The 11384-nt window shown below is 57.1% G+C and overlaps 1 protein-coding gene across 1 annotated transcript in view; it reads left to right on the top strand.

Annotated features, from left to right (window-relative positions):
- CACNA1S (calcium voltage-gated channel subunit alpha1 S) overlaps positions 1-10318 on the top strand; it is a 43884-nt gene extending 33566 nt beyond the window's left edge. Inside the window, exons 30-43 of the mRNA XM_015650408.2 lie at positions 287-352; positions 857-948; positions 1430-1589; positions 2029-2156; positions 2535-2631; positions 4462-4564; positions 5377-5478; positions 5597-5721; positions 6701-6829; positions 7462-7661; positions 8394-8458; positions 8860-8954; positions 9503-9619; positions 9846-10318. Coding sequence (XP_015505894.1) covers positions 287-352; positions 857-948; positions 1430-1589; positions 2029-2156; positions 2535-2631; positions 4462-4564; positions 5377-5478; positions 5597-5721; positions 6701-6829; positions 7462-7661; positions 8394-8458; positions 8860-8954; positions 9503-9619; positions 9846-10106 — 1740 coding nt within the window. The 3' untranslated portion in view covers positions 10107-10318. The remainder of the gene's footprint in view (positions 1-286; positions 353-856; positions 949-1429; positions 1590-2028; positions 2157-2534; positions 2632-4461; positions 4565-5376; positions 5479-5596; positions 5722-6700; positions 6830-7461; positions 7662-8393; positions 8459-8859; positions 8955-9502; positions 9620-9845) is intronic.
- Positions 10319-11384: the final 1066 nt, after the last annotated feature.

The following is an 11384-nucleotide window of genomic DNA, read 5'->3' as shown; positions in this document are numbered from 1 at the left end:
CTCAGCCCCGGGCAGTGCCTCAGCCCCGGGCACTGCCTCAGCCCTCGGGCAGTGCCTCAGCCCCGGGCACTGCCTCAGCCTCTGTGCCAGCCGCAGAGAGCTGTGCTGCCGTGGGGCTGAGCCTCCCGGGTGTGAGATCCACAGAGAAGGGCCCAGCAGGAGCGGGGTGGGAGGAGCAGGGGAGCTGTCCCCTCCTCACACAGGGACCAGATCCGCCTCCTGCAGCACCTCCAGAGCCGACACCCCGTCCCTGGGCTGTGTCTCACACATGGTTCTTTTGTCACAGGCTCTGCCATACGTGGCCCTGCTGATTGTGATGCTCTTCTTCATCTATGCTGTGATTGGGATGCAGGTGAGGGGCACAGGGGCAGGGGGTGGGAACTGGTCTTCATCAGATGCCCTGAGCCTGATGGCACCTGGGGAGGTGGGACAGGGAGGGACTGGTTCCTCTGTTAGGCCCTCTCTGGGACTTTGCACATGATGGGACCTGTTTGCTCTGGTCTGCAAGGATGTTTGCCACCCCAGCAGCCTTCCATCCCTGGGCTGCAGCCAGGGCAGCTGAGCACATGGCAAGGAGCACTTTGGGATCAATGGCACAGCCTGGACACACCAGGGCTCGTGCTGGCTCAGGAGGCCTCGTCTCCTTGGCCCAGATGCAGTGCTGTTGTACTCAGGGGTGTTTTCAGCACTGGCAGGAGTGTCCAAGTAGCTTGTAAGGCCCTGAGCACCCACACCTCAACCTCAATCTCTTTTGGGGATGCCCAGAGCCAAATAAACAAGAGGAAGTGGTGCTCTGGAGGGTGGTTGGTGCCAAAGAAAGGATGACACACTGGAGACGTCTCACTGTGATTTACAGATGTTTGGGAAGATCGCCATGGTGGATGGGACCCAGATCAACCGAAACAACAACTTCCAGACCTTTCCACAGGCTGTGCTGCTGCTCTTCAGGTCAGTCTTGTCCTGTTGTGAAACCAGCTCCAGCAGGGAGCCGGGCTTTGAGCCTGTGGGAATGCCCAGCTGGGAGTGAGGGAGGACCCCTCACAACGTTTCACTAGCTGATTTCTTTTTTGTCCCACAGAAAGGTCTGCAGCAGTGGGAGTGTTTCAGGAGAGGCTGTGGGTTTACTTGGTGTGGCTGGGCTCCCTGAGGGAGGGGAATTTTAGGGTTGCTATTCTGAATATTTCCTTCCCAAACTGGATTTTAGTTTGTGAATTGTGAGGAAACTCATGGGAAGCAGGAGCTCAGCCCAAGGCTTTCCTTGACTCTTTGTTAAAGCTTTCAGTGGCCCTATAGCAGCAAGCCCAGAATCCTGACTGCTCCTTTCCCAGCAGCTTCCCATTCCCCTGTGTGCTGGGCTGGCCTCAGCCCTCCCTGTATGGCCAGCTCCTGCCCAGAGCAGGCAGGGAGCAGCAGGTGTCCCCTCTCACAGGTGTGCCACCGGTGAAGCCTGGCAGGAGATCCTGCTGGACTGCAGCTACGGCCGGCGCTGCGACCCCGAGTCCGACTACGCCGAGGGCGAGGAGTACACCTGTGGCACCGGCTTTGCCTACTTCTATTTCATCAGCTTCTACATGCTCTGTGCCTTCCTGGTATGCTGGCTTCCACAGGGCCCCTTTGGCACCCCTGTCCTGCCTGGGCAGCCACGGTGGTGTGAGTTGTGGGGTGAGCCCACAGCACCTCCTCCTGGGGCCATCACCCCCAGCCCACCTAGCCAGCCTTGCTGTAAACTGACACCACACTCCTGGGGGAACCAGGATCCCCTTGTAGGCTCTTCACACAGCCTCTGTGTGCTGCCTTCCAGGTGTGTTTTGTTGGCCTTGGCAAGGGTGGAGAGGGACAAGATGCTGATGTGCTCATCCTTTCACATGACCTGCTTGAGCAGGAGGTTCCTCTCTGCATGGGAGGACCCTCACTCTGATTCCAGGAGATCCCAAGCCCCTTCTGCTCCAGAACACATCTGCCCATGTTTTTGTAGTGCTGGTGCCTCTCCCCTGACTGGCTTCTTGCCATCCATTCCTCTGCCCTCAGATCATTAACCTCTTTGTGGCTGTCATCATGGACAACTTTGACTACCTGACACGGGACTGGTCCATCCTCGGCCCCCATCACCTGGATGAGTTCAAGCGGATCTGGGCCGAGTACGACCCCGAGGCCAAGTGAGTGTTGGTGGGTGTGAGGCATGGGGAGGCTGTTCCATGGAGTGGGGGGCAGCTGTGGCACTGCCTACGAGTCAGGTTCCAGCACCTCAGAGGTGGATGTGGACTCGCCAGAGTTGATCCAGGTCTGGTAAAAGCCATTCAGTTCCCTCTTCATCCAGCTGTGGTGAGGCTGCCGACTCTTCCCATGCCACTGCACACCTTCACCTGCTCCCCAGTGCCACAGGGAGCAGCTGCTTTCCCCAGGAGGAGCAGAGGCAAGAGGAGGGATTTGTCCAGCACAGAAGCACGGGGCAGGTCCCAGGGAACAGCCCCCAGAGCACCTCCCCAAGCCTCTGTCTGCTGCCTCACTGCTGAGCTGCTGTGCTTCCTCTGCAGGGGGAGAATCAAGCACTTGGATGTGGTGACTCTGCTGAGGCGTATCAACCCTCCCCTGGGCTTTGGGAAGTTCTGCCCACACCGTGTAGCCTGTAAGGTAAGAGCCAAGGGGGTGACAAGGTGTGTGAGCACAGGGACACCTTCCCAAGCTGTCACTGTGTCCTCCAGACAGGCTGAGAGTGACAGTCCAGCCATCTTCCAGTGCCATTCTCTGCTCTGACCTCTCCTTTTTAATGAAGAAGGACAAGGAGAGAGGCTGCTGGCCCACAGAGGTGGGGTGGTTCAGGCTCCTGAAGATCAGGACTTACCTGTACTCACCTCCTGCTTCAAAGCTGTGGCACGGATGGGCTGGCTCTGCCCAGAGCCCTCCTCACAGGGGACTTGCAGGCCACACTGCAGCTGGTGCAGGAGGGCAGTGCAGGGCCTGAGCATGTGGCTGTGTCAGCTGGGCTGTAGAACTTGTTTCCAAGAGCTGATGGTGCTTAGGGAGAAGGAAACCCCAACTTTCTCAGCAGAAATACACTTTTCCTGCCTCAGCTCATTCTGGACAAATCCAGGGCCTGTGTGAGGCTCATGTGTGACATGCATGGGCAGGAGCTCAGGCACTGGTGTAATCCCTGCTGGGTTTTGGGCAGACACATCAGGAGATTTGATCCCCAGATTCCTCACAGCAGCCTGGAACACGTTTTGGAGCGGGGAGTGCAATGCAAAATGACTCCCACCTCTCTGAAAGCAGCTGGGGGGATTCAGCCTGGAGAAGGGGAGGTTCAGAGGGGACCTTCTTGCTCTCTACAACTCCCTGACAGGAGGCTGAAGCCAGGTGGGAGTCAGTCTCTTCTCTCAAGTAACAAATGACACTACAAGAGGAAGCAGTCTCAAGTTGCACCATGAGAGGTTTAGGATGGATATTAAATTTTTTTCACCAAAAGATTGGTTAGGCCCTGGGAAAGGCTGTCCAGTGGGTTACCACCCTGAAGGGATTTAAAAGCCGTGTGGATGTGGTGCTTGTGTACATGGTTTTTGTGGTGGCCTTGGCAGTGCTGGGGGAACAGTTAGACCTGATCTTACAGATCTTCTCTGACCTAAACAATTCTGCAATTCCATGATTTTCTCCCATGGCACAGTGCCCCTGTAGGTTATTTCCCTTAGCTCTGCCTGTCCTGATGGGACAGTTGTGGCTGGGTTCTTTTCCCCTTTGGACTGAGATTGATGAGAGAGAGGCAGTTTTCTCTTGTTTGGACTTGGTTGTTTATTCTTCTTTTATCTATATTACGTATATACAGGGTACAAGGAGCTACATGCACTAAGATAGAAAGGTGCAAAATGGCTAACAAAGAACTTCTTCAAGGTTTTTTATGTGTCCATTTACCCAATTAACAAATGCTAAGTAAATGATTTTTCTTAGTGACTCAATGACCCAACACCTGTGTGCTGCACTGTGGCATTCTTTATCCAATCACTTATTACTACCCAAAAACCTCTAGAAGAAGATGATGAAGAAGAAGGAAAAGAGACAACACTCTAAATCCTCCATCTTGTATTTTGTTTTTTAAAAGAGCTTAAACCTTTAACTTTTTCACCCAGTGACTTAAGAAAACTCTCCAGCTTACACACTCACACTCTTAGATTTTCTGTTTAACAGTTGTTTTCGTGGTGCTTTCTTGGATGTCAGAGCCAGGTATCAAAGATAAGGGCACACACTCTGCCTCTGAGTGCAACATCTCCCCATCACTTGCTGTGGTTCAGCTGGCTGGGATCAGAGATGTCACCACCCCTGGCAATTGTGGTAGCAGGAGTGATGCAGAGCCCCTGGGCCTGGGCAGAGCTCCATGCCCTGAGCAGAGGCTCTGGCCAGGACAGGTGCTGAGTCTGGGGGCTGCCAGCCTGCTCTGTGGCCTGGGGTCACAGCTGTTGGTTTGCTGTGCAGCGCCTGGTGTGTATGAACATGCCCCTGAACAGCGATGGCACCGTCACCTTCAACGCCACCCTCTTTGCTCTGGTGAGGACAGCGCTCAAGATCAAGACAGAAGGTAAGCAGTGATCTTGTCTGCCTCTGCAGCCTGACAGGGGACCTTCCTTGTGGTGCTGGGTGTGGGTGACACAGCATTCCCCCACTGGCTGGGGATCTCAGGCACTTGTGTGTGGGATCAGAGCCTGTGGACAAGCCCTCAGCTCTGTTCTTATTATCCTGATATCTTATTATTATCTTATTATCTGGTCCATCTCTTTGGACCAGAGCCCCTGTGTGCCTGCATGGCCCTGCTCATGTTATTATCTGCTGGCCCACATGTTGCAGCCCTGAGGAGTGAACCAGTGCCACCAGTGCCACTCTGAACAGCTCAGGAGTGGGGCTGGTCCAGCTCCCACCCTTTGAATTTGGCTGTGCTGGGGAGGAGCTGCTTTCACCCCTTCCTTGCCAGCAGCATGGTTTGCTGAGCTTTGCTGTGGGAAGCTGTTTCTGTGCCTGTGGGCTGTCCCTGTGCTGTGAGCAGCTCTAGGCTGGGCTCCTGGGATCAGTGTCTTCCAGCAGTGTGGCGTGCTGCTTCCCTCTGGCTGGGGTGGGAACATGGCAGCCTGGGAGAAGCACAGGAGATCCTGCAGATAGACTGGGATTTCAGGAGTGGTGAACCTTGTGGGAGCACCAAAGGGGAGGTCAAAATCTGTAAAGTATTCTGGCCAAAATCAAAGCCTTACTCTTGCAAAGCTCATTTTTATTGGGTGGGGAGACAGAGAGGAGCTGTCACACCCTCCAGGAGATTGGCCAGGTGTTCACATGCTTTGTCTTCACTCCTGTTCACATCCCTGGGGATGAACTGCTCTGTCCTGCTCGCTTTCCTCACAGGTAATTTTGAACAGGCCAATGAGGAGCTCAGAGCTATTATCAAAAAAATCTGGAAGAGAACGAGTATGAAGCTTTTGGACCAGGTCATCCCACCTATTGGAGGTATGTCACCAAGTGGCACTTCCCAGAGGGACAGAGAAATTCCTGGTCAGGTCTCACTGCTCCAGCCACTTGGGATCTTGTGACAGGCAGAATCATCATGTTGGTTTCCTCCCTCCAGATGATGAGGTGACAGTGGGCAAATTCTATGCTACTTTCCTGATCCAAGAACATTTCAGGAAGTTCATGAAGCGCCAGGAGGAATATTACGGGTACCGGCCCAAGAAAAACCCTGTGGAGATCCAGGTTGGTGTGTGGGTGGTGCTGGAGGGGAGGCAGGGAGTTCTGCAGGTCAGGGAGGAGGTTTCTCCCAGCCTGGAGAAGACCAGGGTGGCTCAGAGAGCTGCAGGATGCCTGTGCCTCAGGCCTCTGGAAGTGAGGTGTCCCAGGTAAAACAGCACTGACCTGGCCGTGCGTCCTGCACTGAGTGTGACCTCGCTGTCCAGGGTGCAGGTGAAAAGCAGAGGAGGGTTTTGACTCTCTGCTCCACTGACTCCAGCTGTAGAGAGGGCTTGGCAGGATCTGGTGCCTCACCAAGGAGTTTTAAGACCTGGAAACTCCCACCACAGACCTCTGTCTGTGCCAAATGCTGCTCATCCAAGCCCTTACCCACCTGCTCTGCTCCAATCCCAAGGCCCTCTCCTCATCTCCCCTTAGCAGTGTCTGGATAGCTCCATGTCCCAGGTGCTCTCTGTGTTCTCTCAGCCTTACAGAGCATCAGGTGGAGGGGGGTGAACGTGCCTGACTTTGAGTGGGACCACTGCAGTCAGGGAAGCCTGCACAGCAGGCCTGAGGGGTGCTGGCACAGGATTTCTGTGCCTGGCCAAAAGGCTGGGATGTCCCTAGCCTCTCCTGACTTTGTAGGGAGGAAATCACCTGTAGAGATAAAAGACCAGCCCCCAAAGGTGCAAAGCAAGGAAAAGAGCCAGGTCCCAGATCAGGGACAGAGGCCCAGCCTGCCCTTGGCTGTCTCCCACCTAACTCTCCATCAGGCTGCCCCTGGCATTCCCTTTTGTGGGACAGCATGAGCCCAGAAACTGTGGGACAGCAGTGGGACAGCAGGAGCTCAGGGGCAGTGTCCCCCAGCACAGAGCCAGCAGCTGCAGGGTGTGACCATGGCCTGTCCCTGGCAGGACACCTGGCAGGGGGATCCTCATCATGTTTCCCTCACCAGAGACCAAGGTGAGGGGTGGTGACATCAGCCCTGTCTTCCTGTCCCCTCCAGGCTGGGCTGAGGAGCATTGAAGAGGAAGCTGCCCCTGAAATCCACCGGGCCATTTCTGGGGACTTGACTGCAGAGGAAGAGCTGGAAAGAGCCATGGTGGAGGCTGCCCTGGAGGAAGGGATATACAGGGTGAGTTCAGCCCTCAGGGAATAACAGTTTGGTGGTCCCACCCAGCCCTGGTTTCAGAGTGGTGCTGGTGGGCCAGCTTGGCTGCTGGCACTGGGGACAGTCTGCAGGGTGTGGGCCAAAACATGATCAGCACTTCGTTCCTTTCTGTGGGCATCAGGACATCCTGGTCCTGTCACCTTGGGCAAGCTGCTCTCTGCTTCCCCTCTGTGAAAGGACCCAGCCCATGTTCCTGGCAGGGCTGTGCTGGATATTTACCTGCTGGTTTGGAGGTTCCCACTCACACTTTCTGCCAGGCTAAGGTGGGACAGCTCTGGTGTCACAGGAACTGCTTCACTTCCCCCTCCCTGGGAGTCTCAGAGACAGTCTGGGCAGCTGTGGGGTTGCAGAGTTGCACCTTCTTCTTCTTCCAGAGGTGCCACCACCCCAGGCTGTCCTGCAGAGGTGACAGGATTTGTCCTGGATGGTTCTGCATGGCCGGAAACCCTTGGTGCCTCAGTTTCCCTACCAGTGAGGCTTTTGGGATTGTGTGGTCTGCAAGGCCTGTGCAGAGCAGTAATTGTTGTGATGTGGGAATGGCCCCAGAGCAGCCTGGAGCTCCAGGCTTGCCCTGATGCTCTCCCTGTTGGTTGCAGAGAACAGGTGGCTTGTTTGGCCAGGTGGACAGCTTCATGGAGCCCAGCAGCCCTCTGCAGCCCCAGGTGGCCAGCCAGAGGCCCCTGCAGTTCACTGAGGTGGGCAGTGAGGACCTCGACTCTCCCGTGTTCCTTGATGACTTCCCCCAGGAAGGAAACACCAACATCAACAATGCCAATAGCAGCTGCTGGCTGGAGGGGTAAGGGTGAACCTTGGTGTGCAGGCAAGGAGAGCACTGCTGGCCATGTCTGTGTGTGCTCTGGGGCTGTCCTGGCACTGCTGGCCATGTCTGTGTGTGTGCCCTGGGGCTGTCCTGGCACTGCTGGCCATGTCTGTGTGTGTGCCCTGGGGCTGTCCTGGCACTGCTGGCCATGTCTCTGTGTGCTCTGGGGCTGTCCTGGCACTGCTGGCCATGTCTCTGTGTGCCCTGGGGCTGTCCTGGCACTGCTGGCCATGTCTGTGTGTGCCCTGGGGCTGTCCTGGCACTGCTGGCCATGTCTGTGTGTGCCCTGGGGCTGTTCTGGCACTGCTGGCCATGTCTGTGTGTGCCCTGGGGCTGTCCTGGCAGCTGGCTGCACCCTGGCCTACCAGGGCTCCCATCCCATGACTCCTTCATCTCAGTGCCATGAGGATGGAGGTGGACAGCAGGGCTCCAGGGGTTGCAGGAATCTTCCTCCCCCTCATCTGAGGGCCAAGGCCCAGGTTGGGGCCACCAGCACGTGCCTGGGCATGGGTAGAAGGGACAAAAATTACCAGTGTAGGAGGATGTACTTAGTCCTGCTCCCTGGGGTCTCCACCCTGTTCATCCATTCCAGTTGTCCCCACAGGTCTGTCCCCCCAGGCTGGGGAAGGTGGGGAGGGCTGCAGCCCCAGGTGGAGCTGGGCTCGGTGTGTGCCCAGCCAGGCTGACCCACCTGCCTGCCCTTGCCAGGGTGCAGTATGAGGATGAGGTGCTCAGGAAGACGGTACCAGCAGCACACAGGCACCCAGCACGGGGTGAGTCTGGGATTTGTTGTTGTTCTTCTGGGGGACTGGGACCAGCCCAGGGGCCAGGGCAGGGGGAAGGGTCTGATGTTGGTGGGTGGAAGGAGGAGATGCCCCAGTAAGTTGGAGGTTTGCTGAGAGCACTGAGCACAGCAGGATCTCTCTGGAGAGCTCCAGGAGACTGTTCTCCCTCCTTTGAGGTGATGAAACATGGAGATTTTGGGGGGAGCACTGCCCATCTTGGGGCAGCAGGGCCACAAGACCACGTTCATTTCCTTAAACAGGGGCTTTGGGTGCTGCTGAATCCTAAATCCTTTGTTTCCCCCCATCTAGCTAGCCTGTTCCCATGTCTGCTTGGCAGATGTGTCCTTGCTCTTGTGCCCGTCTGATGTCCCTACCTTTCCCTCCCACAGAGCACAACCGCCCCATACCCATGGAGAGGCTGAGCAGGAGGCGAGGGGCCACCTCTGGATGTCCCTCAGCACCAGGGCCACTCCTCCCCCAGCAGGTAAAAGGGACAATGAATGTCCAGAGGGGACATGTCATGTGGGGGACACAGGTGAACCTCCCTCCCATCCTGGGAAAGGCTGGCACAGCTGTGCTGGGAAGGAGCCACTCTCTGGGGCTCATTGTGTCAATCCAGCCTCGCTGGAGCTTTTCTCTTGGATCAGCCTGGAGATGGAGCTGGGCTCCCACCCTGCTGCTGTAGCAATCATGGGGAGCTCCTTGAAGCTGGAACAGCTGGAAGCACATTCTTCTGGCTCCCCACCTGCCTCCAGAGCCAGGGCAGGAAGAAGGGGTGCATCAGATTCACCCCCATGCTCCCTTTGCTGCCTCATGCCTGGGGCCAGGGCTGGTTCCCAGCTCTCTGTTCACAGGGCCCTGCTGGTCCCATTTTGGGGGTGCCCTGGACCCAGGAGCTCCAGCAGGATGGCATTGCCTGTCCAGGCACTGGACAGGGACAGGGGACACAACCTGCAGCCCCAAATTAATATGGGAGGGGTCTTCCCTGGGCAGTGTCCCAGCACATTGCAGCTCTGTGCCACTCTCACCCAGCTGCCCACAGAGGATGGCACTGTGACAGCAACAGCATCCAGCTCAGGGTTCCAGCTGAGAGAAACTGGTGAGCCAGGAACATCCTCCACACCAGCCATCACCTTCCTTATTCAGGAGGTAAGGCAAGGGCACAGCCTGGCAGAGGGAACAGCAGGGATGGCAGGAAATTCCATGTTTATGCCATGATGGGGCATCTGGGGGCAAAGCTTAGCTACAGGGGTGAGCAGCAGGCATGTGCCAGCACAGGGGGCAGAAGGGAGGAGAAGAGGGTGGTGGGTGGGTGCCTCAGCCAGGGCAGCTCCCCAGGCTGAGCACCCAGGCTGTGCCCTCATCTTCTGCACAGGCTCTGATCTCCGGAGGCCTCGGGGCTCTGGCCCGGGACTCGTCGTTTGTAGCAGTGACCAGGGACGAGATGGCAGCCAGCAGCCAGCTGGAGATGGATGAAGTGGAGAAAGCAGCCGTGGAGCTGCTAAAAGGAAGAGAAACACTGCAGGGCACAAAAACCAGCTCTGCCCCACTGGACACCTCAGCTGTGCCACCAGGCAGATCCCCAGGGCTCGGTGCAGCTCCCTCCCAAAAGACCATTGCTACCACTCGCCTGTGAGCTGCCCACCGCAGCAGCCCAGGGTCCTGGCACAGGGGGTGCTGGAGCAGAGCCACACTGCTCCTGCCTGTGGTCCTGAGGTACTCTGGCCAGCTGTGGTACTGCTTTTGGGACAGGTCTCTGGCATGCTGGTGCAGAACAGGACAATGCTGTTCCAGCGGGGTGTTGCAAGAATGGACAGGTGATTAAAGTGTTCCTGCTGTGTGACTCTGGATGCCCTCCCCTCCTTCCTCTGCTGCCCTGCCTGTACAGCCAGTGGAGGGGGTTTTGAGGTTGCCAAGCTCTGGGATCTCCTGATATCCCAGTAGCTGGACCCTGCATCCTCATGTCTCTGCTGCCTCTGCAGCCTCCTGCCTGCAGCCAAGTCTGGCCTGTGAGGAGATGTGCCAGGGGCTGGGCAGCAAAATGGGGGCGTGGGGCTTTCGTGGCTCCTTGTCCCAGCTGTGTGTGAAACTGGGGATGGGGCAGAGGTGTGAAAGCATGTTCAGGCCGGGGCAGTGGCTCTGGGGCTGGCCAAGAGGAGAATTGGACACTGTGATGCCATTTCTGCCCCTTCCGCTATGTCCACACTGCGCTCTTGGGGTCAGGCATCCATCCCAGTCTCTGGGAAGGTCTCGTTCAGCCCATGACATCCATCCCACAGCTCAGTGGGGCATGGGCCAGGGGAGTGTGGAGCTGTTCCTGCAGCACTCTCTGCACTGCCTGCACTGGTGCTGTGCAGCAGCTGAGGTCTCTCCTCCCTGGGCTGCCCAGGGGGTCCACAGAGCCCCCCATGGAATCTGGGTGCTGAGCACTGGGGCAGCCCCATCTCCCAGCCAGCTCTTCAGTGGGATCTGGCTCCCGAGGGCTCCAGCCCAGCCTAACTGGGAACTGGGGGGCTCTTGATCACCTAATAGATATTAAAATGCAGAGAGTGGATGGGTCCCAGGGGAGGAGCAGATCAATGAGCCAGCCTGCTCCCCAGCACGGCTTTTATTAGCTCAGTCAGGGGAACAGCCTGAGTTCCAGCTGCAGCCTGAGCACCAGAGCCAGTCTGGTGTCTGCCCATGGCAGAGCAGCTTCCCCCACAGCTCGCAGCCAGCAGAGATGGGTGGTGTGGGGGGAACTGCTGCATCCTTTCCTCTTGCTTCTTTGCCCTGGGGCAGGACTTGCACCCCTTCCCACTCACCCCCTCACAGATGGATGGAGGTGCACAGCGGGTGGCAGTTCAGCTCTGCCAGGGGATGGCAAGGACGTGTTATGGGGTGAGTGCTCATGGTCTCCTGGTGCGTTTAGAGA

The sequence above is a fragment of the Parus major genome, chromosome 26, assembly GCF_001522545.3.
Source record: "Parus major isolate Abel chromosome 26, Parus_major1.1, whole genome shotgun sequence".
Taxonomy (NCBI): domain Eukaryota; kingdom Metazoa; phylum Chordata; class Aves; order Passeriformes; family Paridae; genus Parus; species Parus major.
Note: the sequence above shows the minus strand (reverse complement) of the source record. Positions and strands in the feature narration are given on the sequence as shown.